Genomic DNA, 26,603 nt, shown 5'->3' on the forward strand with positions numbered 1-26,603 from the left:
ACTTTCTAAAAGTTAACTTTACTTTTTAAAATGTATCGATTACCTTAGGTTTCAAACTGTTGCATGCATTTCATAGACCACTTAATGATGCCATTAATGTTCTTTCCTCCCATATGTTTTTATGCCTGTGTTCCCATACACGTTTGCTAATGGACATGGACTTTGCATGGATGGTATGGCAACTATCAGTAAGGAATTGAACCGGAGTTGTTCCAATCAAAACTACACACCTGGAACAATTGACTGGTGAGTTCCTAAGTTAAAACAGCAAACCAGAAGTCCACAGGATAGTGGGAAGGTAACACAGGAAGACAAATCCATTTCCATCTGGGATGGTGGCATTTTAGCATATAGCAGTGATGTTTCTATAAATCTCCAGCTGTTACTTACATTTCTGAATGTTCAAACTGCATTTAATATTTTAATTCTTCCTCTTGATTGCAAAGTGAACTGCTAGACTGGATGCTGGGATGAAATCTGGGTTCCATCAATGCTGATACCTTGCAGAAATTAAAAAAAACCCCCTTAATTAAAAAAATAAATCCTGAATAGCAGTAAATGATTAACAGAAAATTATTGTGCTACTGAGAGTGTCCCATTCCAGTGGTGCTCTGTCAAGTGCCTGTTAGCACTGATAGGATTCCTCCAAGACATGACAGCCCCTAAGAGTTAGATACCCTTTATATCATTATACAGACAGCAAAATGTTCACACAAAAGGATTGCCAGTTTCCCACAGGAGCCTGATGATTTGCTGTGGATTAGAAATATATGTCAATACTCAGGGGATTATTAGTTTTAGTATTAGTTATTAGCTTAGTATAATATTAGTTATTATTGCTGAGAATTTTTTTTCAATATGTCTGCTCTAATTTCCATTCTTATGTACAATATTTTTTCTTGTTTGAAACTCCAGATTATGATTAATTTAATATTTTTTTCTTGTTTGAAACTCCAGATTATGATTAATTTAATATTTATTTCCTTACTGTAATGAACAGGTCTCCCATTATTTGGGTGAATCGAAGCTTGCCTTTATGGGGATTACAGGTAATATGCAAATGACCAATTAAATTATTTCCATGTAACAACTGCAGATGATATTGATTTATGGAATTGTAGCAGTGTGGAAGGATACTTGGAAATATTGATGTCAGCAAGGAAATCTTGAACACCAAGTACAGCAGAAGCATAAAGATCAGCTGATCTGTACTGCTGCTCTCTGTGAAATGTGTTTTTTTACTAAGAGAATACTTCCAGATTGGTTATACCATTATATTCTCTCACAATGATTGGTGAATGCCAATGCAATGATTGTATCTCTACCTAATACACAATTTCCTAAGGGAAGAAGCCCTTGAAAGTACCTTTAGAATACGCACAGTTTGAATGACTTTTGACCTAGTGTTCAGAATACTTTATTAAATTTAATTTAAAAATACTGAGATACTTATTTGTCTATGTATATGGTCTTTTTCTAGCATGTCTATTTGGTAGAAGTAGGAATTTATTTGAAAATAAAGCCTGAGTTTATCTAAAACTATTAGTTATATGGATAAGCTGATATATTTTGATTGCCTATTTTCATAATTTTGTATATTTTAATTATTTCCCAATTCATAGCATCTTTTTTACTTCTAGATAAAGACACTATGCACCCTTCAGAGTTTTCAGCTCTAGGGAACATTAATTTAAAATTTAAAATCCTGAGGTTTGCTCTCAGGCTGCAGCCTCATAGAATCCATCTCGATGGAATATTTCCATGATACACATTAAAATATAAGTACTTTCTATGCAAAGAACTTAAGTAAATTCTTAATATCTATAAAGATTTAACTATTTTGTTTTACTGTTTTGATATTTGACTATTTAAATATTTTAAACCATTTAATACATGTAATAACTACAAATAATTGGAGGCTGGTAAAGCGAGCTCAACTACATTTAAATCTTAAAATCAATAATTATTCATATGTATCATTTTTTGCTGCTTTCAACTTTCTGCATTATACACAGTAAGAAAAACATTTATTTTTCCACACATAAAGAGCTGACTGACTCCTTATTTGCAGCTTCCTTCTCTCTCTGTCATGTGGGAAGATTTTGGTACTGTTTAGGAATAAATGAAATTCAGAAAAATAACAATATCTAAGCTTAAAGCAAAATGCTCTTAGCTGAGAGGGTTTCAGAAGATTTGTGGAAAAACTTTTTAATATAATCTCTTATTTTCATTGTAATGTTAATTTATATTCTCTAAAAGCAAGTGTTAATACACTTTTTTCACTTCACTTAAGGTGTCTGTGGCTGTAATAAGTCTCTTTGAAACTCTGTTGCTAAGTTATCTAAGCTACAAGGTAAGTACTCTTTGTTATTTTTAGGCAATTCATTAAAAAAATAATGAGTTAAATGTTTTAATATAAAGCTTATGTACCTGTGCCCGTGCTGGTGTACAGGCAGGGAGTTGAGAAAAACACACATTTTGAGGATGGCATATTGTCACACAGGGAGCCCTGTTTCCCAAAGTTATGAGCCAACTCTAATATCTAAAGAGTGGAAGCCACAGTTAAATGCTCACTATTTTCCACTGTCCACTGGCACACTGTAATTTGAAAACACATTCTCAAAAGTGACCTTGATTTTTTGACACTGATTTTTCAATTGTACAGTTTTATTTTTGTGCTCATAATCTATTGGACACATTTGTCATTGATTACAAAGCTGTATCTACTCAATACATACAATTCGAGGTGTAGCCCTCTAAAACTGTGCACAGAACAACTGAAAAAAATAAAAATAAAGGGATATCTACATACTTGTGTTATCCATATGTGTGATGCTATTGGAATATCTTTTGAAAATGTTTTGAAGTAATTTAATATGAATCCAATGTATTTTTGTATTTGCATTCTCCTTTAAAAGTGATATAATTATAATATAATTATTCCTTTTTCTTTATTCCATTTTGTTCTGCTCTATCTCTGCATTTTAGTATCTTCAGGAGAAAAATACTAATAGCATTTGAAATCATTTACCAAAGAAAATGTGAAAATATTTGATTTCTAAATCTGAAAATATCTTGGGGGGTAATATTTTTTTTTGTATTATATTTTGTACTACTGACACTCAGTAGAATTTAGAGACTTGTATTTCAGTGTGCTTATTGAGTGATTATGGCATAAATGTTTTCCTTAGTGCCCAATAATGCTAAGAGGCTTGCAGTTGTCTGCTGTCTAAAAATTATTCTTCTTAATCCTTGGAGCATATATTATTTAAGGGTTGGGAGTTACAAGTACAAATCAATTATGAGCAGAAATAGTCCAAAATTTATGTCCTGGTGGCAAAACAGTAAAGGGCAATCACAATTTGTGCTGTTCTCGAGTTTATTGGGCAGCATTTCATCCTCATCCATTCTGCTTGTGATTTGCAGCAGTTTCAGTGGGTACAAAAGATGAATTCTTGGCAAATCAGCTTCCATGAGAAGTTACTTATTAGTGTGTGATAGATGGGAAGCTCCACTGCCCTAATTTGATTCATACACCTGTCACAGAAGTTGAGGCAATTTTGTGACTCCACTCCCCATAAGAGAAAGAACTAAAGGACAAATCTAAGGAGCAACAAGTTTTTCAGTCAGTCCTCTTGATGCAAACACCTCCTTCCCTCTGTTTTCCTAGTTTTAAACCATTCTCTTGAAGCTAAGAATGGGTATTATTTCACCCTCTGTAAGGCTTCTCTGCACAGGCAAGGTGTCCAAAGGTCCCTTGGTTCAGGTAAATCTGTAACAGGTTACTTATTTTATGGAAAACATTTCAAAACTTTCACAATTTAAGTAACTAACTTTTACAAGTCAGAGAGTAAGAAAACAAGTGAAAGATGATTTCATTTGCACTGCAGTGCACATTACTAGGATTTCACAAATAAGCTGTAAAATGAATGAATAAAGTACTCATTTGAGAGAATACTCCAGTGGTCTTTCTGATACCTGGTTCATGACATGAGAAATGATTCAACATGCAGAATAGTGAGGGCAGAGTAGTATATCATGCTACCATGATGCAGTGAACTTGCATTTTTTATAGCTTTTAAATGGAGAGGAATGCAAAGGGTGTGGCACTGTGTTGTGATGCTGATCACTTGGATCCAGGAATGGAAGGTTTGCAATCTGCATTCTCACAGCCTGAAGTGTTACATGAGGGTTTGTCCTTGGCTAGAATTCTGAAAGATGTCTACATCAAAAATCTCCATTGTCAAAACTTGCCACAGACATCTGGCAATCCTGCATATGCCTGGTGCTCAGGCACTCAGGGCTTTGAGCAGCACCATACATTCTCACTGCAAAAGGCAGTTTTGTGGAACTTATGATGCATTTCCATGTGGAAGCCAGAATCCTACAGCTGCATACATCCCTAATTACCTGGAGTCCATCCATACTGGCATTTTGCTACACAAGTAAATTATGTGACATTTCTTCTCTATAATGCAGAAGAGGAAACTCCTTACTTTAAAAATGAGGAAATTTGTAAAATCACAAAATGGTTCAGTTTGTAAAATCAGATTTGATTTTAATTTTACCTTCATGCAAAACCCCCTCAGTTTACAGCCTCATAATTTCAGGTGTATGTCTGACTACCACCAATTGCAATTACATGGAAGACAATAATACCTGTCCCTGAGGTATAGTGGCTTCCAGATGTGAAGAGTTAAAAATGGAGAAAGAATTTTATATGATGTGGAGTTTGTATTTAATTTTCAGTGGCTGTATCAGGTGGTTATTTTTTCAGGGAAGATGCACATGTCATTGCAACTGAAAAAATAACCCTCTGCTGCAAATTTTTACAATACTGCTGTGGTATGTGCTACACTATTGTTGCATTACCTATGAGGAGAGTCCTGATACAAAGCATTAGTAAAGCTGTAAGTCACTGAAGTTCAACTACTTTCTTTTTTAATATGTGGATTTTCATCTCCACATTTAATCATTCACAGCCACTGCGCAGATTTGGAAAAAAGAGTAGAATTATCCCCATCCTGTTGCTAGCAGTAAGCAAATTAAAAGATCGATACCACCTCACTGAAATATGTGGGGAAACCTCTCATTTCATGGATGCAAGATTAAGTTCCAAAAAATTCTGAAGTGTTCTGAACTGTTGGTGGCAGAAATAGAGAACTTTATATTGTAGTTGTAATTTAAATATTAAACACTCGATTTCTTCTTTACTTCCCTCTCCAAAACAATTCGGAAAGAAAAAATACAAAGTAAAGATAAAAGATAAATACAGAGGATGAAAGGAAGGAGATTTAAAAGTATATATCTTTTACTTGGGAAATACATTATGATAAACTGTAGGAAAAGGGATATAGAATGATTTATATTCTGTATTCACATTTGTCACTGAGATGAATGACATTCCTGAATTTCAGGTATGGGAGAGACTCCCTGTGTTTCATTGGGATATCACATGTATTTCTCATCAGAACTGTTTGTAAGCTGACTGTGACATTGTGGCTTTTTTTCCTTTTCTTTAAAGGGAAATATCTGGGAACAAATTCTGAGAATACCCTTTCTCCTGGAAATAATTAATGCTGTCCCTTTCATCATCACGGTAAACATATTTGAATTAATACATTTGCACATTGCACTTTTATAGCCACACAAATACTCCTATTTTTTTTAAAGTAAAGTTTATTCTTATGTGAATGATGAGTTTGTGCCTATGGGAACAGAAATTTGCCAGCAATAAGAAGATAGTTTGCTACTGAAGTGAAGTCATGCAGGTAACTTTCCTCTTCCCTGGGCTCAAACAAAACCAAAACCCTTTAACTCCAACTACAGCACAATCAATAAAATAAACCATCTGGTTTTAGAAATGCAAGAATCACTCATGTCTGCAGTGAAAATTGACTGTGTTCCTATTTTATCTAATTATCCTGCATGTGGTTAATCACAAAAGAAGACAAAAAATGTTCTTTAAAGCCAAATCTCACACTAGAAACACATAAATAGTAAGTATTTTTCCCAAGTGTTTCATTGCTGTGTGAATAGTAAAGCTCTATTCCTCATCAGAAAAGCTTCTAATGAATTTGTTAATTTTTCTTTCAGATTTTCTGGCCAGTCCTAAGAAACCTGTTTATTCCTGTATTTTTAAATTGCTGGCTGGCAAAGCATGCTTTAGAAAATATGATTGTAAGTATGCAAAGGAAATAAATATTCTAGAGTTGTGTTTTTTAATATATTGTCTTTAGTGGGATTTTGGCAGTACAGTCCAACCCTAATAGGAAGCTAACCAGATCTGTATTTAGATTATACAAATGGTCAAGCATTACTAAACTGCTTTCTGCATGAAAACTAGAAAAAAGTAAGATGTGAAATGAAATCTCAATTAGTATAAATTGTTACTGTGCCAATAAAGGAAATGGCAGCGGATGGTTCTTTTGCTACTCTGCCATTCAGACACAATTGCAGGGAACTCAACTGTTAGGCCATAATTGAGCCTTGCAGCCTGTAATTTGTAAGCTAGACATGAGCAGACCTCAAGGCAGCTTGCAATAGGATCAGAATTGTGCTGGGATGAACAAAGAACTACTTAAATAATCACAGAATCACAGCTGGTGCTTCTGCACCTTCTATATTATCAGCAAACTCTTAAGTGCATTTGAATGACTGCATTGCTGTCTGGGTACTGCATAATTCCTCTACAGAATCAGATCTTTACTTAGTGGTTCAAACCCCAAAATAACACCTATTTTCCATTAATACAGAATGATCTTCACCGAGCCATCCAACGCACACAGTCCGCAATGTTTAACCAAGTTCTCATTTTAATATCTACCTTATTATGTCTCATCTTCACTTGGTAAGTGGCCAAGTCCCTTCTGTTTTTATTATACATGTTGGCTTTTCTTTCTCTCCTACATGGTGATAAAACAGGCCTGGTGGAAACAAGGGTGAAACACTTCAGTGGAAATGTTAACTAGCACCTGTACTACTGGGGTCTGGATGCGCTGGGTTTGGAAACAGAGGGTGCATGCATGGGAAAAGGAATCCTTCTCACACTAAGGAAGGAAATAGAGATGATGCAAAAGCACAGGATAAAGAAGGGGCAGTTTTACAAGTGTACCAAGAGTGCAACTTCAGCACAGAAGTCACTCACATGTGAAGAGTACCAGCAGAAGCATATTGACCCACACCAAGATCACTTTCCTCTGACTGTTGGGACAGAGAAGAATGTGCAGTATCTCAGCCTTAAGACTTTGACCAAGTCAGGTTCCCCGAAGGATTACAGGGCATAGCTGTTAATAATCCAGATTACAAATGGTGTAGAATGTATTAATCTAGAGTAGTGACAGTACTGGGTGGTAGGTTCAAATAACCAAAATGTATTACTCTGAACAATGTTTTGCTGCAAGACCTGAAAAACTTAAATTTGCATCCACAGGAAATACCACTCGTTTTACCCATGTTTATATTGTGCCAGAGCAATATGGTGTTAGCCAGGGATGGAGGCAGATAGGGAAGACTATATGATTTGTCTGGCTATACAGTAGCTCTGTAGGTTTCTTAACATTTTCTCATCAGTAGTGCCTGAGAATTGAGACTCATACTTGGGGGAAATACTGGACTGTGTACAGTGTGATACAAGCTGGTGTTCAAGAGGGCAGGGAAGAGAGAAGATGGTTTTGTGTGGAAAGGCTAAATCACCTGTATTTGTTTTACCAGACAAGATGCCTTTAGGTCAGCACATTGATAAAGTTTGGTGTGTCATTTTGGAGACAGTAATTAGATTTTTCTCTTACTTTATTTCTCTAGCTTGCTTTTCTGATAGTCACTGTTATGTGCTGCCTAACCCTTTTGGTATTAAATATAACATAGCACATGGCTTTTTAGAAGAGTTTGCTCTAGCTGGTGGCTAAATGAATGGTCCAATTTTACCCTTTGTCTTAGGGCCACACACTTAGGGCTTAGTGACAAATGCTGCGTGTTCCAGACAGTAATGAATTTTTGTGAGGTTTAATCTCCTTCTGAACATAATGTCATTTTATATGCATAAGGACTTGGACATTTTTAATTTTGCTTTTTGGTTTTTTACAATACAAGGTGCTATTGAGTAAATAATCCTTCATCTTTTTATTATCTACCTACTTCAATATTTTACTGAAATGCTGCACAAACTAGGTATCTTGCTCACTAGGAGGCATTGTGATAACTGAGAGTAAAACATGCAGGAAGTGGCAAGTTCACCTGTAATAATGGCTGGGCTCAACAGCTGCAGATACTACATTATAGTTTATTATTTACTGACCTAGGACTGACCCTTCCAGACTTGAAAATAAGCTAAATAAGTTGAAGATACCCAGCAATGCAGTAACAAGGAAACAAACACTTTTCAATTGAGAATAGTAGTTCAAACATCTGCAGCTTCTCTAAGACTGGAGTTACGTTCAAGTGATTATTACTCTTGTGTATGTGAGCACACATAATGGCATTTTTACTCATTCTTTCTTTATACTACTGATTACATCTTTAAAATACCCAAAAAACCTCTATGAACAATCCAAATCAATTAAATTAGTGTTTTTGGTTATGTTACATCCATGGCAAATTCGAGAGAGTGTTTAATTTTATAGACATCATTTAGAGCTTATATGAATTCCTTCCTGCTGAAGGAGGACCCAAGTCCATTTCTGGAATCTGTCCACTTAAGGGTGCCTTCCACCAGACTGATCTTTCATGTTCTCTGCAAAGGCAAGCAGTGCCCAGGTCAATACCCCAAACACGTTTGGGAGTCAGCACTTGCACAACACACAAAACTTTTCAGTATTCACCAGTCTGTTTTCATAAGCATATTTTGGTTCCATTTAGAAACACTGCCCAGCTCCATCTAGTACCATGGCTTCAGTAAAACAAAATTACTAAGGCTGGGCTAAGTAGCTTGAGTACAGTGCCTTCAGTTGGAGAGCACTTTCCCCTTAGAAAATGGGGAACATGCTCATGGTGTGCCTGCCCTCATCGAGCCTCCCTGCTGACACTCAGGCCCTGGATTCAATTAAAACCCCACAGCCCCCTTAGCTCCTGGTTGCCAGGCTTGTGCCATCTGCTGCAAGAGAACATCAGCACTTGTGAAGCCAGTATAGCTTTAAAACACAGTGTTTTCTGTTCAAAGCTGCCTTTTTTTTGGCAGACACATAGACAGAGATGGAATGGAGCTTTTTATGGGAATGACACGATTTTATAAGAAGTCCAAGATGGTAGGACGCCCAGAAAGATTCCTCATTGGCTTTGTTCCTGTCTGCATATAATAAGTATTTTCAAAATAACTTTACCATAACTAGTAGGAAACCCACAGAAAATTAATTTCACCTCGTGCATCATCTGTAAAGCCATCATTTACATCTCCACATCAGAATCTTGTAAGTGGTGGTTGTACAGATGGGCACATGCCAGCTTGTGTCTTACAACTCAGATGGAAGCTTTCCAATGAAAAGTAAAAAAAATAAGTTATCTGAGGTTACAACTCATTGGCTAATCTCACAGTCTTTAGATACCATTATTCAGGCTGTCCTCTGCCCTCAGAATATAGTAGAGAAAGGCTCCTTTTTTGTTTTTGTATACAGCTGACAATTTTCAATGTTATTACAGAGCAAACAGTAATCACAACAAAATTAATGCTCTACTCCACTCTTTGATCTTTGGTGATAATTGTTTATAGATCTGGGGGTGGAACTCATTTGCCGATCAGTAAATCTATAAGACCATTTTCATGTATCTGTAATTTATAGATTATATACAAGGATTTTTTTTCCCCCTCTTTTTCTGACATGAAAGGCATATTAGGCTGTCCAACGATTTTTCTTTCTTTAAGCATCTCAGTGGCCTTGTAACCAGAGCAATTTTACATCTACTAAAACATGTGTGCTCCAATATGACAGACTGTTCAGCAGTTACTATTGAGAGAGTTCTAGCGAGAATTACAGACCTAGTCATAATATGTGTTGTGTCATTAAGCTAATGGATGTTTGCACTTGTTTGTCAAATGGAATACTAATTATTTCTGTAAACTCTACAAGAAGACAAATAACAGTGAATGAGTATTTCAGGCATCTTTCTGTGACACAGTGAATCATCTATTAGAAGTTATTTTGAATTCTCAAAGCAGTGTTAGTCATATATCACCAGTGTAGAGTGATTAGCTTGTGAAGGAGGTGGCTACAAATTCTTTGAGATGGACAGATATTTTTTTCATAGTCAAACCTGCACAAACTTTGCTTTCATGGAAAGCTCACTGGGGTCAATCTTAACATTTTTTACACTTCAGTGCTTTAAGCATCAGAAAATAAGGATGTTTCCACACAGTAACTTACAGAATAAGAATATAGAATGCCAGTACTGCAGCCTCAATGACAATTACCCTCTCACAGTTCTCATCAGGAGGAAGCAGTAGGAGTAAGTTGCTTGAAAAGATGAAGACAAATCCCAACAATGATCTAGTCCAAACAAGACAAGTCCAAACCTTATGATTTGGAACAATGTGTCAGAGAAAAAAACCGAAAAAACCACCCAACCAAGAAAGGATTAATCACAGAAGATTTTAGAGAGCAAAAGTTCTCTATTATCAATAAGCAGATAGAAACACCTCAGAAGATGATCTGAAGGGAACTAAATCACCCCATGGAAGTCTCAACTTTACCTTCCTGTGTTGATTTTGACAGGAACCTATAATAGCAGTTATCCAAGAAAGATGCCTAGCTTTAAGTAGGATGAAAAGTGTTGGTGGATTATGTAACATAAAATAAAATGTGGATTTTTGGGTCTGCAGTTCTTTCTGTGATGTTACATTCTGTTGTACAGCAGTGTCAGTGTCCAGGACCAGTCTCAGTTTGATTTAGAGAGATTTTCTGCATACCAGGACAGCACAAGATAAGCCTGTGCTTCTGTCTTTTAGAATCCAATTATTCTAAAGTAGTAAAGTGAAGTTTCAGGAGCTAACAGAATAAACAAGAGTTGCAGAATAAATCCCAGAATATTATACAAATTAATTGAAAGTTCTAAGTAACTGTAAATAATACAAAATAAATTATTCAGCTATTACAAGAATCCCACAAAGCACTGAAGTAATAGCAGTGGTATTTTGCTTTCTCTGAAACAAAGCAGATCTGTCAGGAACCCGCTTTTTTCAAACATGGGATCTCTGTTTTTTGCTTTGAAGTATTCCTGTGCAGCACTCTCCAAACATCTGCAAGATCTAGAAGTAGGCCAGTAGCACAAGCAGTACCTTCCACATCCTTTGTACCAACTCCCACCCTCCCCTTGTCCTGCTCCTCAATTTCTGGAACCAGGGCAGTGTGGATGGGTGCTTTCTTTCTGCATGTGTGCTATAAAAATTGAAGTTGAATTCAAACACTGCTTTTGCACTTCCTTAAGTGAGGGGACAATGAAAAAGTTGTGCAGCTCCTGGGAGGTCAACAACAGAACATTTCCTAAAATATCCACTTACTATCAGTGAGCAAATGATCTATAAATTCAACTAGAGTTCATGTGAAATACTCCTTCCATGAAAAAACTGCATGAACTCAAGGGCAGCATTCTCGTGAGCTTTGGTAGAAGAAACACATATTGAATACAGAATTTATCTTCTTTAGGTACAGAAATTTCTAAGGTGGCTTTGCTAAAATCTGCTGTATAAGACACATGGGAAAACAGTGTTGCCAAAAATAGTTTCGATTTAGTTTACCAATTTAGATTATTTAAATGAAACTAATTCTGATAAAAGTCCTAGACCTTCTTTTGGAACACAAATATATGGGATAGCCACACTCTTTCATCTTTGCTAGCACTGGGATGCATTTGCTTACATACCTATGATTAGTACTAAAATGGCCAAGGTTTTTCAAAAGGTTAGCAAATGTAATGGAAAATTACCATGAAAAAATGAAATAAAACCCACAATTCTTTCTTTTATTAATGCCTTTTCATATTTTTATGCAACTATTTTATTGTGAAAACACAGAAATGTTACCGTATGCAATTTTTGGTTGATGTCTCTATTTGTAATAATACATTTCAAAAATATTTTTTCATATTTAAGTTCAAGGGTTCAGATCTGAAAAAAGCATGTGATTTATTAGTGCTGTTGAGGAGTGTTGCTTGAAGAGTGTAGGATAAGGCTGCATGCTGGTTGGTTGTTTGTGAGAGGCAGATCAGAAATCATGTGTTACAGGGAGAGCAGAAGTATTGAAGCTCAATCAGAAGTCTTTTTGGCTACCCATCAAAGACAGTTTCTATGGAAACCTAGATAATTATACAGTGATTTTCATGCTATTTTAGTTATTAATTTGGTAGTGACATAATATTTCCTTTGTTAATCTTTTTAGATGCTTCTACATAGTTATTTCTAAAATAATTAGGTCAGCATCTTTCCCATGGCTCATGCAGGGAATTCTCTGTGCCACTGATGTAATGGAATATTTAAAACTAGACAGAGACACCAGTGAAATTAATAACAATTTGAATAGTCTATTTACTATGGTCTGGGGAAGAAAGTCATGAAGGTCAGAAGGTTCAATCTCAATTAACTTCTTAGTGTGAGAGATACATTTGTAGTCATCTTGTTTGCTTAAAATAAAAAATAATCAGCCTAAATGATTGCTCAGAAAGCTGCCTTCACAAAGCCTCTCTAAAATGGGGTATCAACAACATTATTTATGAGCAAATTCTCCTATTTGGAATATACATATAAATATTAAATTAAGCAATTAAATAGTGTGATTGAGAGACTTCTTTTATTTCACCATGGAAAATGAGACAGCTTCATGTACTTATGAACTTTTCAAGTTATTTTGCTAACTTTTTTAGTTAGGTAATTTATTAATCTGAAAATCAGTAGTTCCAAACTGAATGTAGATATAGGTGGGCAAAGTTACATTTGTATAAATTTGACAGGCAAAATTAACTTATCCACATTTTTTGTTCTCTGTTGTAGCACACAATATCTCAATATTTCAGTACAATACGGTGTCTATGTCTACATTATAGGTCAAGTAAATAATCCTTTGACAATTAATGTAATTACAATTTCACAGTCTAGTAATATATTCTATAAATCAATACTTTAAATTGACACTGGGAAGAATTTTCAGCCTGTCTTGCAGGGCCTTTACTCTTGATAGGAGGTACACATCAAAGTACTAAGCATTCTGAAAGTTCCAGCCTCTATCCTCTGAAGTGTTTTTATCTTTCTCTTCTAATAATTTTTTAATGCCATGTGAAGGTATTGAAACTTCAGTAATCAGAATATGCATATTTAAGGAGAGTGCAAATAATATATTCAAAACCAAACCCCTGCCCAAGAAGGAGATAAAATGTCACTCAGATTCTTTCCCAAAATTTTCCCCAATAACTTCCATGGGATTTAAAAATCTGTCTCAAATACCAAGTGCTGATAATATTTACATCAATAATCTTGACAACTTTTCATTAAAGATGCATTGAGAATATTAGGGAGTCACAATATTTTGGAAAACATAATGCATTCTGAATATGCCATTGGGAGAATTTCAGCTTTTATTATCATGACATCTTGCAATAGAGTAATAATATTAGCAGATAGCATGACAAGCAGAGCTTGTTCTGGCAGCAGAGACCAATTACAATTACAAATGGAGGAAAAAAACCACGAAATTATTTTGAGTCATATAACATTTGGACTGTTAGAAATACAATTCTAAGACTGCATCCCCATGGTGTCCTTTCTCCAGCAATGTATTTTGAATTTTGTGAGAGATAATAAAATCAAGCTTATTGCTAATATTAACTAATTAGGGCTTGCCAACACATGTAAAGCAACACGTAAAATTCCTCAAAGTTAGTGTAAATGTATTCCTGTCTTTATTCCTTTGCAGGCACAAAGCACAGAATAGAGTGGCTGTGAGGAATGTGTAATGTCTCAGTAAAATTAAAAAATTAAATTAGCAAAATGTGCTTTCTGTGTCATAAAATGAGGTTTGGAGAAAATGTACAAGTGACTGTCCAAAGAGCTAGGATAAATAAGGAATAACAAAGAAAAACAGAATTCCATATTCCATAAAAAATCGCAAACAATAACCGTATTTTAATATGTGCAATATGCATTTGAGATGTGCATGTCTTGAAAATTATCAACACTTGACAAAGATGCACAGGAAAAATGCAGTGAGATAAAAGGATTTGACATAGGGAGCTAGGGAGGTGAACTGGGCAGGCATGCAGATTATTAGGATGGAGGTTTTCTAGTAAGCTTTCCATTGGTTTATAAACACACAAGCTGTAAGTAGATCCTTTGTGTGAAAATATAAATTTTATACATGCAAAAGATGTTTGTTACCTTCAGAACAAGGGTGACAAGAATAACTTCAGGAAAATAAAATGCTGGAATAAAAGTTGATCTGGAATGTAGCCAGAGTCTGCAGGATGTGAAATACTGTATGATCATACTGGCAAAATAAATCTTAGGTTTTGGTTTAGTTTTGTGAAGACTGAAATAAGAAGTATAGTTCCCCTTAAAGGGTTAATTTGATCTACAAAATAAGTGTTAGAACCCTCAGTCTTCCATCTCTTTCCTTACCGGAAGGCATTACATTTCACAAGCTTCATTTTGTCTTTGCAGTAAAAAGAAAAACCTGATACTCACATGCTGTCTTTGAAAATACTCTATCATTTTAGACAGTGCAAATAGAATGCCAAGTGTAACAATAGTGAGTAACTGTTGAGAATGTTACTTCACCATTCAGTAGCTGGCATCAAACCATCATCACTCACAATTCCTGGCTCAAAAATGAAGTCATTAGCATACAGACTTAAAAAAATAAATATATCTTTCATTGACTGATTTATTAGGCTGACAATCCATTTATTTTACTTTACAGAGATTTGGTGTTTCTGGTGGTTTATGCTAACACATTTAACTGAATTATCAGATGTCATCAGTTATTCTTGTTCTCCAGTAACTCATTATGGTGATTTGGGATCAGCAGAACTCTTCAGTGCTTTGTTCACTTATGTTGTGTTTCATATTCTAACTATATCTTAAGGGTATGAAGTTTAGCAAAGTTCATATTTATCAAATCAGAAAGTGAAGAGTTAAAAAAGTTGTTTGATATAACTTTGGCCATACAAACAGAAGTTGACACCAGACTCCAGGAACCATTCACTCACTCTGTGTCTGTTGATGCTTTTTGGCATGTTGAAAGCACTTCTCAGAGGCTTTGGCAGAAATCAGATTGTGATATCAGCTCATCTAAAAAGAAGGATTTTAATGCACTTACAATGGTTTTAAAAGAAAAAAAAAAATCACATCTAAAGTGCATTAAAAAAAATCTATTCTGTATAGTTGATAATCAATTAGAAATCACCATAATATTTAGACAGATGTTTCTCAAAGAAGTGAAGAGTAGAGGCACAGTCAGCCATACAGTGTCACACTTGGGTGAGAAATACACATAAAACAGAAGTTTGTAGATACAGACCCTTTAGGGTATAATCCAAATAAAAAGCACTCTGATTAGTGAGTTCTGTACTTCCACTGGCAATTAAAATCTCCTAAAAAAGTTAAAGGAAGTAAATTAGTTGAGTTGTGTTATATCAGCAAAATAGCTAACTGTGTACTTACAGAGGAACTCAAATATATGCCTGAAGCTGAACATATGCTCCCATTCTTTGCACAAACACAGGTGTATTTTTTCACATTGCTGGAAGTTTTGCATTTCTGCCACATATAAGTGTATATTAGAGTGGAAATGCCTGAGTCACAGTGATAAGGAACTAAAAATAATCAGTGTTCATTAGTAAAAACTGAAGAACAAGCCATGGGTTGACTTTGTGGACTGCAAACATTATCAGGCATGAAATGCAATGGTCAGTTCCTTTGGGCACAGAACAGCCAGTGTGTTCTCTCCCTGCTGAAGGAGTAGGAGATCATACAAGAGACAAGGCTGTTCAGAGGTCTGCTGTAACTGTATGTATTGCTCAGAACAAAACTCTTTGTGGCATTCCATTTCCCTTACTTTCTATTTTATATTTTGGGTCATTATTACCATTGGCTTTTGTACATGACAAGCCTTAGTCAGCTGCTGAGAATGAGCACTTAATCTAATTTTTGGTTTAAATACAGTCCTACATTTTGCAAGTTTTTTTTCATTAGAGATGAGCAGAGGAAAAACAAGTAAATGCAAATATCTTATGCAAAGAAGTTAAAAATAAAGTTACTGATGAGAGGGCACAGCTACATATGGGCTTGTACTTGCATTTACTAAAATTGGATAAATCACTGAATATTTCAAGTTGGAAGTAACCCATCATCAAGTCTAAATCCCTACTCCTAACAGTTTTACCTAAAACTAAATCATATGACTAAAAGCTTTGTCCAGATGGTTCTTGAACTCTGACAGGCTTGGTGCCAGGACCACTTCCTAGGGGAGCCTGTTGCACTGCCCAAACACCCTCTCAGTAAAGAAATGTACTTCTGTTTTAACTGTCCCTGTGGCAGAAAGAAACACTGTGCATCAAGTTTTAACTGTACTCCTTCACTTGGTCTCTTTTTGTTCACTTCAGTAATATTTGAAAACTATAGAAGAAAACAAATGCACAAAATATTCAGCCAACTTTAAGGCAAATATGAAATGCTTCCTGCTGAATATTCAGAGCGAAAGTCTAATTTTATGAGTTGCAGTATGTGTGTAGTACGAATAAAATCTTACTGAATATTCACCATGGGCTAAGCAATCTAGGGGAAAACATGCCAGACAAAACACAGCAGAAATTATAGAATATGCTGGCAGTCCTAGTAAGCACAGTGGTCTTCCTTCTTCTTCCTCCTCCCTGTCCTCATCTCTCTAGTGTTGTGATCATTAATCCCATTTTCCTGGCTGCTTGAGGAAGTTCCCTTTGTACTCAGGTGTATCTTGTTTTTTGGTCATTATGACACCACCTGTGCCCAGGCTTTAGATAATGAGTATTAATCTATTTTTTTTCCCTAAACATGCTTGAGTTTGTTAAACAGTCAAACCTCTCATTTCAAGAGTCCTGTGAGGTTTTGGATTTCAATGATTTTTAAAAAGAGTAATATGTATAGATCCATTTAAATTCCAGCCAAAGAAATTATTAGACTTGGGAAGGTTTTCTTCAAGCAAGCATATTGTCAAAACAGGTTTCCCAAAGAAAATTTCTCTGACTTTCAGAAAACTCTTCAAGTATTATCAGTTCAGAGTTTTTTCCTCAACTAAAACATTTCATTGAAATCACCAGATTTCAATGGAAACCAGTGTTAACAGTAGTGAGGAGCAGGAGGAAAATGTTGACCATGAAATCCCAGAGCTTGCTGATCAAACCAAGAGTTCAAAGTATCCAAGCCCCCTGGCTCGTAGCTAAAAGAATTGCTGGGTTTCCAAGCAGGAACTCAAACCATAAAGGAGTCTACCCTGTAATGCATGATAGAATATATTGCTTTTATCTCCTCACAGATTACCTCCTGTAATTTTCACCCCATTACACAACCTCTATTTAACACTTCCCCCCGCTTTCTGGTGTTTTAGCAAACCTAAGCATTAAGTCTGGTGCTTAATTATAACTTTTTCACAAGCCAGTTGTTTCCTTGGTCACTGTCCAAAAGGTTGTCTCTAGCTAAGACTGTAGGTCAACAAGGAGGTGACTCTGAAGTAAAAATACCTTTCCAGAAGGAACACAAACAAGGAAAATTTATTTATGTGGCATGCATTTTCATGTGTGCCCTTGTTTTTTTAATAACAATTTGTTATGAAATAGAAGAGCCAAAGCATACCAAATGAGTATTTAACAAAAAACCTCAGGTTATATTTTAGTTATATTGCAGTTTCCGTACACCCCTTTGTATCTCGACTCTGCAGTGAACTTTCTGCTCATCATGAATCTAGTGTTCTAAATAGACAGATTGGATATATCAGTGCACTTTTCTTGGGTCTGCCCATACAGCCACCCCTTTAAGCAGCTGTGTGGACCTTCCCCTTGTAAAGCAGCAGCACAGCAAATGTTTCCATTTAGCTCACTGCCTGTTTGAACTCTCTTTGCCTTAAGATTGTGGTGGAATGCAGCAGCTACATTGAGGACAAACTAAAAACACATACAAAGGGTTTACTTTTTTAGGCCAGATCAACCAAACCTTGCTGGCAAGCTGCAGAGCCCTCTCTGTAGCTATTGGCCAGATTTTCTGTTTCTGATGTTGACAGGGAGGTCACAGATCTCTGGTGGCCTTTGTTCTTTCCTGTACAGGTGACCTCACTGACAACACTTATAACACCTATGCATCTGAAAGAAGCTTAAATCATGCCAAATTTGTGCACAAAACAGACAAAATATTGAAGGGAAACACTCACCATGAGAACAAAGACCATCGATGAGTGAAAACACGGGGCAGCTTGAAATGCAAGAAAATCCACACCACTGTCCTCATGTGATCTGACTACAGCCTTTTATCTTAAACATTCTTTCTATATTTACATTTTTTCAGAAGGGAGGGCAATAGAAAGTTTCCCATTACCCAAAGTCTATGGAAATTTAAGCTGGAAAGGAAAACATCACTTGTGAGCTTTCCAAAGGGCTGCACACCTCATGGCTGTGGTTAAGGGGGATAAGACAAGGCATTTGATTTGAGTCACTTGCAGGTTTTAGACCAGTCCAGCCTGTATTTGTTACTGGTCTGAGTGTCACAGCAGGATAAGCACTGCAAGAAAGTCCATTCTTCCTTAATATTACTTATCTGTTATTTTCTAAGAAATTCTTTTTTGTTTATGGTGTTAGCAACCATAAAATGTTGCATTTGGAGTAAGGTAACTCGGCTTGTGCTGAAGCAGCTGTTTCAATAGCAGCAATGAGAGCAGCAAAAAGAAGTTGCACTCAAGGTGCAGACAGATGAAAGGCTGTCAAGGAGATGTAAAAATGGATGTGAGTTCAGGGAAGATCCATGAATATCCTTAAAAGTCAAATGAAAATGCAGAATCTGATACGGAGAGAAATTTGACTTAACAATAAAATTAAATCCATTTGTCATTAAAATATGCCATGACTTGAGTTAGGTTGAAAACTAACAAAAGGTTTCTGTCAGTCGTTAACAGAATATTCTGCACGCTGGGTTATCTTTTTCTTATGCACATTTAACAAATATTCAGATAATGAATCTGTAATTGTTAGTTCACTTTGATTGAGGGAGTGTGGGTGGTTTGCATAACAACTGTTACACCCTAAGAGTGTTTCAAAACTGTTGCAAGAAACATTAAACACGATGTTCTAAAGCATAACATTTCGGGTGTATTAAATTAGAGGTTTGCATTTGAATTTTCCAGCACAACACATGTAATTTTTGAATATTATAAATAGATTACTTAATTATTCTTCCCAAGGAAGGTTAGGTATAGAATGTCACCTAATTCTGTAGCACTCTGCAGGTGAGGAGTGTCTGGTGGTTAAGCAGTGACTGTGTGATTCTGTTTCCTGAGTAGCTGCTGACTCCTTGTGTGAGCAGTCCAGAACCTCAGGCTCCAGCAGGCTCTTGGGTGCCACAGTGCTGACACACCAAAGCTGGGCTGCCAGCATTTACTTTGTTTACCATCAAAGCTCTGGGGCAGACTGAACGTACACACAAATACAGGTGGTCCTTTGGGCTTAGAGGCTGAAGTGTGGTCAGACCTGCCTGTGGGAACACACTGAGCTAAGGGCTTTCCAGAGAGGGACCCTGCTTGTGCGGTCTCAATGACCAGAGCTCTTTAACTGCAGCTCCACTTCTTATCCCACTAAAGGCAGCAGCAGGAGTAGAAGGGTTCTCACTCAGATTAAGCAAATATTTATATACACTTGGTCATTTCATAATACTTTATTCTGCTTAACAAGATGTTCTGCAGTGGCTGGAAGTCACATGAGTTCCTAGGAGGAGAGTTTATTTTTATAAGTTGAGCTTTTGCAACCATTAGCTGCATATAATGCTCTGATCTTTGGGGAAGGAAAACGCTTATAAAGGACACCATGGGTAAGTAACAATCATATCATCAAACACCATCGTTTGGGATAAAGATAAAATTGGAATACAAGCAAAAATGACCATTCCATTTGAAGAGAAAGTCCAAATTAATTTCTGATATGGTGGCATTGTTGTGTAGTGAAAATAAATTCATCACCCTTACCTCAACTTATGTTCAAAGTCCCTGAACTGAAAAGTTTGATTCAAAGCCTGTTGAATTAATCCAAGTCTTCCCCTTCCCTATTGTGATTCTGAAACAAACAAACAAACAAACAAAAAAGTGTTGTATGAAGATGAATGCTGGTCTCCTGAAAAAACCTGTTTGGAAAAAATAAATTTATGTTGAACTCTCTGGTGAAGTAATTTTAGAGTTGCAAAAATCTCTGAGAGTGTTACAAGTTTTGTCCTTTAATATTAAGAAACCACGATGTCCAGTATCTGTTTTGTCCAGTCAGTGAATACCTTGCAGCTGATCCACACATTTGTTAGACCAGTTGTTGCCAACTAAGAACAGCAAGGGTATTTCTCTGCTGATTTACTTTAAAGGCAGCATGACAACCTTCATCATTCCAGTCAGCAGTTCTCCCTCATTTCTTTCACTGTCTTGTAGGCAATTAAAAGTTTCTATGTCCTGAAATTCAGTAATTCCTACGGCTTTAAAACCTTTTATGTAGAATGAAAGGTGAAAATAGCATCTTCTCATTGTAATGCTTAAATTTGATATATTTTACATTATATATTGCACCAGATTCTGTCATATTAACTTTATGAAAATTGTACATCTACTTAAACTAGTGGAGCTTTTCTTCTATTTTAATATTGTTTACAGAAAATTGCTTTCAGGAAATAAATTAGCAAAACCCCATTGATTTTAGAACAGACCTGAGAAAAGCACAAGGCTTGGAAAAAATTGAACATTTGGTTTTTAGCAAGTTAAAACCTCATCTTTAGGGCTTTTGGAGGGGATTAAAATTTTATTATTAGTCAGAGTATTTTGTGATTGTTGCTTCACTCTTTTACTTGCTGCAGTTTCTGTCATCCCTTGTTCTTTTCATTCATCTCTTTATTATTTACATAAGTGTCAGGGTTTCTGTCAGAAAGCATCAGGTTTTTAGGTCACAGGTAGGGTGATTACCAACACCTTCACATTCTGCATGTATTGTCACTAAAAGTCAACAGACAATCTTTCCATATGCATCTGATACAGGGAATGAAAAACAAATGCACTTTAATGTCACCCCAGTTATATTAGCATTCAGCCCAGAGTTTGTGAAAATTGCATGTCTAATGATTACATGAATACTAATTCTCCACACTGAGAATTGCTGTTCCATAACATCTAATTTTAAAATATGGGACAAACCTGCATCTGGCTCTGCATGATGTTCTAGAGAAGACTGAACACCCCACAGAGACAATTTCTAATATGAAAAACTGTTTTCCTCTGTAAAAAGCAGGGCATTCTCCAAATACAGCATTAGTCCCAACACCACTTTCATTTCAAGGACTTCAGACTGGCACCAGCTTAATATTAACATCTTTGGCAAGTAGTGAGCACCTTTTGCCAATTTTAAGCAAGGTCTCTATACATTTATCAGACTTTTATGAGGTATTACATCTTCTGGAGTGAGACTGAAGAATGAACTGTTCTATAGGTACATTTTATTTTGGTGTAGAGATTGAGGAAGTTTCCTTAAGTAGTGACACTCACTATAGTGGTAAAATATGTCTCAAATGCTTATCTCTGTCCTGGGAAGTCAACATGGCCCTTTTCTTCAGTATTTCACTATATTTGTACTTTACCCATGAATATTTGCTGCAGTTAGTGGTCTAGAAACAATTTTGTTGACTGATAGTTCATTCCAATTTTTCTCATAAAGAAAAAAGAAAAAATCTGTGATACTAGGCTCAGAAATTGTTAAAATAACATGAACAGCAATTGGCAGTATCAAAGACAATAAAATAATGAGATTTTCATTTCTGATTTGTTCTAGCATCACCATTCTCTGGTAGGATATGAGGGATTTGTAAAGAGTTTTAGATGTAAGAAACTACTGAGGACATTTGCTTAAGCAAGATTTCTATGCTTGTGAATTAGTTCAGGTGTAACTCTGTAGTACAGGAGCCACAGAATCACACTGAATCTGGTAGAATGAATTCATGTTGGTTTAAATACATTCATTTGCTAGACCCTTCAGCCAGCTGCTGTAAACATGGCAATGCAATTACATGGTGGAGCTCAAAGTTACAGGTCCAAAGAAAACAGTGCTGGTAACTGCTGCCTAATCCTCAGCACACAGGAGCAGCTCTGACTTTTGGCTCAGCCTCTGGTGCATTATTTTGGATCTCAGGAGCTTGTTAGTGTAAACAGTATTTTTCTCTAGAAGTGAAAATGTCGAAATCAGATTAATTTGTCAATGCTGACAAATGAAAATATAAATCAATATCAAATAGACTCTAAACAAATGGTTAATAAATAAGGATATTTAATGTACAGTACCTGCAAAATACCATCCAAATGGTTCTTGTTACATCCATTTCTGTGACATGCTTCTGCAGTATATAAAAAAACCTGGCAGTCTCAGGGATTATTTTACTCTGCAGTACTTATTTCTGTAGTGTATGTAGAGACAGCTTATTTACAAACAGGAGTTAGTTTTGGCACATAAGATACTCAAGCAAACAAAGATTCCTGGAACTAGAAAGAAAGCTTCCAGTAAAACAGAGACTGAACTCTCAAGAGTTCAAATAATACCCAAACTAAACATTACCAATCTTCAGAGATTACATGTTATTCTCTTTACTTTTTGTTTTTCAAGTGCAGTGGTAGCAGAGTATTTGGAATCATACTTCTGTCCTCTGGATGTTTGTAATATATGTTCTGATACTACTTTTGATTCAGCAGATACTTAGTTTGGCTTTCTGGGGGGTTTTTATAAATACTAAATCTCTTCTGCACTGAGGAAATTTTATTTTGCTGTAAGTGCCTCCCTTGGATCCACTGTGAAAAGACAGCCTTCCTGAATTCACAGGAGTCCTAAAATTGGCATAGAAAGTGCTGAATTGGCCTTATGTTTAACTAGGGACTCTCTGTGTACTGATTATTACAGTGGTTTATTTTCTCCACAAAAATTTAGGTGTTAGCATTGCCTTTACATTCCTTTCTTGCTTGAAATACAGTAGTTTCACGAATACAAGCCGCACGGATTATAAGCCGCACCCCCGGTGCCTCGACAGTGTTGCTGTCTTTGTCAATAGATAAGCCGCACCCCGAATATTAGCCGCACTTTCGTTCGTCACGAGAATCCGTGCGCAGCTTTCACAAACTGGCCAATTAGTAACAGGATCGCGGCATAGCGGGCTTTACTGGCTCAGGGCGGGGCCAGGCAGGCTCGGCCCGCTCATGGTTGCCGACGGGGCCGGCCGGGTGGTGCTGCAGCCGCCGCCGGGCTCACTGGCCCCCTCTCCCGTCAGCACCGCCCCGCCGCTGCGTTTACGTACTCGCCCTGCTGGCGGGCCAGGCACTGCCGCCGCTGGCAGGCATGCCGGCCGCGTCGCCGCTGCGTTGTTTACGTAGTCGCCCTGCCGGCGGGCCAGGCACTGCCGCCACTGCCAGGCTCGCCGGCCGCCCCCTCCCGTCTGCACCGCCGCCGCGTTTCCTCGCCCTGGCCGGCACTGCAGGCCCCCGCACCGCCGGGCTCCCCCACGCTGCTGGCCCCGATTCTGCTGGGCTTCCCCCGCTGCCAGGCAGCCCCACCCGCCGGCCTTCCTGCTTCTGCCATGCTCCCCTGCACTGCTAGCCCCAGTTCTCCCGGGCTCCCCCGCCCTGCTGGCCCGGGCTCTGCCGCCCCCCTGCCCCGCCCTGCTGGCTCAGGCTCTGCCGCCCGCCCCCCACACTGCTGGCCCCGCCTCTGCCAGGCTTTCCCACCTCTGCCGGGGCCGGCCGGGCTCCAGCTTGGCTTGGGGCTGCCGCGGGGTCTCACTTCCGTGTTGGCAGCTTTTAGAATTTTGTTAATGTATTAGCCGCCCCAGAATATTGGCCGCACTTCCGGGTTTCCACCAAAATTTTGGTCAAATTGGTGCGGCTTGTATTCGTGAAATTACTGTAATTTTGTTTATCCAAGGTTGACTAAATAAATTCCTTATCTTCAGGAGATGAAAGAGGAAGAGGAAGCAAACAAGGAGATAAAAATATCACCAAAAATATCAAAACAGGCAAAATATGAAGCCTGAATTGCTGCACATTTCATTATGTCAGGAAACAAGAAAGCAAACAAGAACATGTGTATTTTTACATGCAGAATTTATGCATATAACGATTAACACTTCGTTTCTGGGGAAAAAAAGCTGATACTTTTTCATCTAAGGAATTGGGATGAATTAAAAGATGTCAATGAGCTGTGGGTAATGGAATAACTAATCCCTGGAGACTTGGCTTCTTGGGCATCCACTGATGTTCCTCTGTACTCTCTCTGCAGTGCAAACAGGTAATTCCCAGACAGATGGGAATGTGCTGTCAATGCTGAGTAATATTTCTCTAAAGGCATTGTTGGGGAGCTGAAAGTGTAATATTCTTGGGGGAGTAGTCACAGAGGTAATATTTTAATTTTTAATTAGACTCCCATAAAGCAGTCCCTTGAAAATCAGTTTTTTCTGCAGTTTGGTGCTCTCTGGCTCAAGTAAAGACAAACAGCAGAGCACCCAGACTTGGTAACGTGATTTTGGATTTATCATTCCCTTGTATGCAGGGTGAGGGCTTCAGGTACAGCTTGGTACAACTGCAAATGAGGTGCAAATAATTTTGAGGAAAGATATGAATTTGATCAACAGGTTGTTAAAAGAGCTGAATTTCTTCTTCAGCAAAGAAGCAGCTCCTTTATCTCACTGACTTTAATACTGTTAACTAAATGTGGGAAGTGGGCTCATGCCCACTAAGTTCAATGAGAAACATCTCTAATCCACATTTTGGATCAGGCACATTAGTTTGATGGCTTCCAGGAATAGGAATACATAGAACTGTAAGATAAAATGAAATCTTGATCTCACTGAATTCAATGGGAACCCTGCTGTTCACTTAGAAAAGGTTGAAATGGTTCATGGTATATTACCTTATTCAATTATTCAATTCAGCTAAAGTATGATTGGGTAGGCTGGCTGTGGAAATCTCAACAACAACAACAACAACAACAATAGTAATAGTTCAAGACCTGAGTTTTCCTATCATCAAGCTATTAAAAAATGTCAAGGTTTTGCAAAAAGAGCAAGAAATAAACAACTCCAATTTCTTGAAAATTAGAAAAACCTAGCCTGAGGGTACCACATTTTTATATTTTAATCCATCCCGTCAGATACAAGGAGTAAAACTGATCCTTTTGCATTTACAAACACCAAGCAATTTCACAGGCATGAGCACCAGAAAAAATACATTTCTACCAATGATAGGCTCATGCATTATCGTTCAATACAACCTCATCTGCAGATATGTAATCTGCTGAGGGCAGTGAAATAATAGTCCTGTTACAGGGGACCCATATCCCTGGCTCAGTGTAACTGTTGTTTTCCTGGCCCTTATGAGCTTAATTCCTGAAGTCAAGGTTATGTGTTTTTGGGATATATCCACAAAAGGCAACTAGAGAGAAGAAAATGCACATAGGTGATTGAGAATAATAAAATAAAGAATTGAAAATCCATCCCCATTCTGCTTTTAAAACGACATGTAACTCATGTGAATATTGATATTAAAAGAACTTCTTTTTCCATGCTTCAGTGCCTTTACAATATTCTTCATTATTTCATATTAAGACTAGAAAAGGCTTTAGCTGAGAAACTTCCTTGTCTGAGACCAAAAGAAAACTTCATTAGCATAATTACTTACAGTCCTTCTGTTAGTATTTTCAGCGACAAAAATAGAATTATCCTTTCACAAAAAAAAAAAAAAAAAAAAAAGGAAAAAAAACAGTGAAACTGTGAACATAGTGAAATGGAAGATCTGAATTACAACGCCAGTGAAAAATGTGGGATGAACTGGATAGGAATATAAATACCATTTCTGACTGAAGCATACTTAGGCAAACAACAGGGGAAAAAACCCCACCCTTTTTAGAACATTTTGAGATGTGTGAAAACTACAAATGCTAGAACTGTGAAAAGGAAACTGGGAATTTGATCCATATGTTCTGGAAATGCCACTGCCCACAGCTAAATTATATTTGGAGAACAGACTAGAGAACAGAAGAACAACTGCTAACACTGTTATAAACACAGGGTCTCCCTGGTGATGCAGAGGTCTTCCCATGGCAGATATTAATGAGAGACTCTTACCATCTGGATACCATACATGAAGAAATAATATTTAGTATGTTCTAGAATAATTATTGAGGAATATGATATGATTTGTTAATTATTTATCTAATTCTCTGAGGAGAAATCATCCTGCTAGCTCCAAGGAGAAAAAGTGCTGTTCAGGGTAGTTCACACATTGGGGGGTTTTTTTATACAGGTGAATATAATTTAAAGCCTGAACTGATCTAAGTCGCTCCACTATATCAGAGAAGATCATATTTTAAGCTTGGAAAGCTCTTTGCCATGATAT

General features: G+C 37.1%; 1 protein-coding gene across 4 annotated transcripts in view; it reads left to right on the forward strand.

Moving 5' to 3' along the window:
• The window catches only part of KCNT2 (potassium sodium-activated channel subfamily T member 2), a 115,337-nt gene that overhangs the window by 35,655 nt on the left and 53,079 nt on the right, over positions 1-26,603 (forward strand). For all 4 annotated transcript variants that reach the window (XM_033067737.1, XM_033067738.1, XM_033067740.1 and 1 more), the window contains exons 4-9: positions 190-246; positions 1,001-1,049; positions 2,294-2,353; positions 5,525-5,599; positions 6,097-6,180; positions 6,756-6,850. In XM_033067737.1, coding sequence (XP_032923628.1) covers positions 190-246; positions 1,001-1,049; positions 2,294-2,353; positions 5,525-5,599; positions 6,097-6,180; positions 6,756-6,850 — 420 coding nt within the window. The remainder of the gene's footprint in view (positions 1-189; positions 247-1,000; positions 1,050-2,293; positions 2,354-5,524; positions 5,600-6,096; positions 6,181-6,755; positions 6,851-26,603) is intronic.

This window comes from Catharus ustulatus, chromosome 9 (assembly GCF_009819885.2).
Source record: "Catharus ustulatus isolate bCatUst1 chromosome 9, bCatUst1.pri.v2, whole genome shotgun sequence".
NCBI classification, from domain to species: domain Eukaryota; kingdom Metazoa; phylum Chordata; class Aves; order Passeriformes; family Turdidae; genus Catharus; species Catharus ustulatus.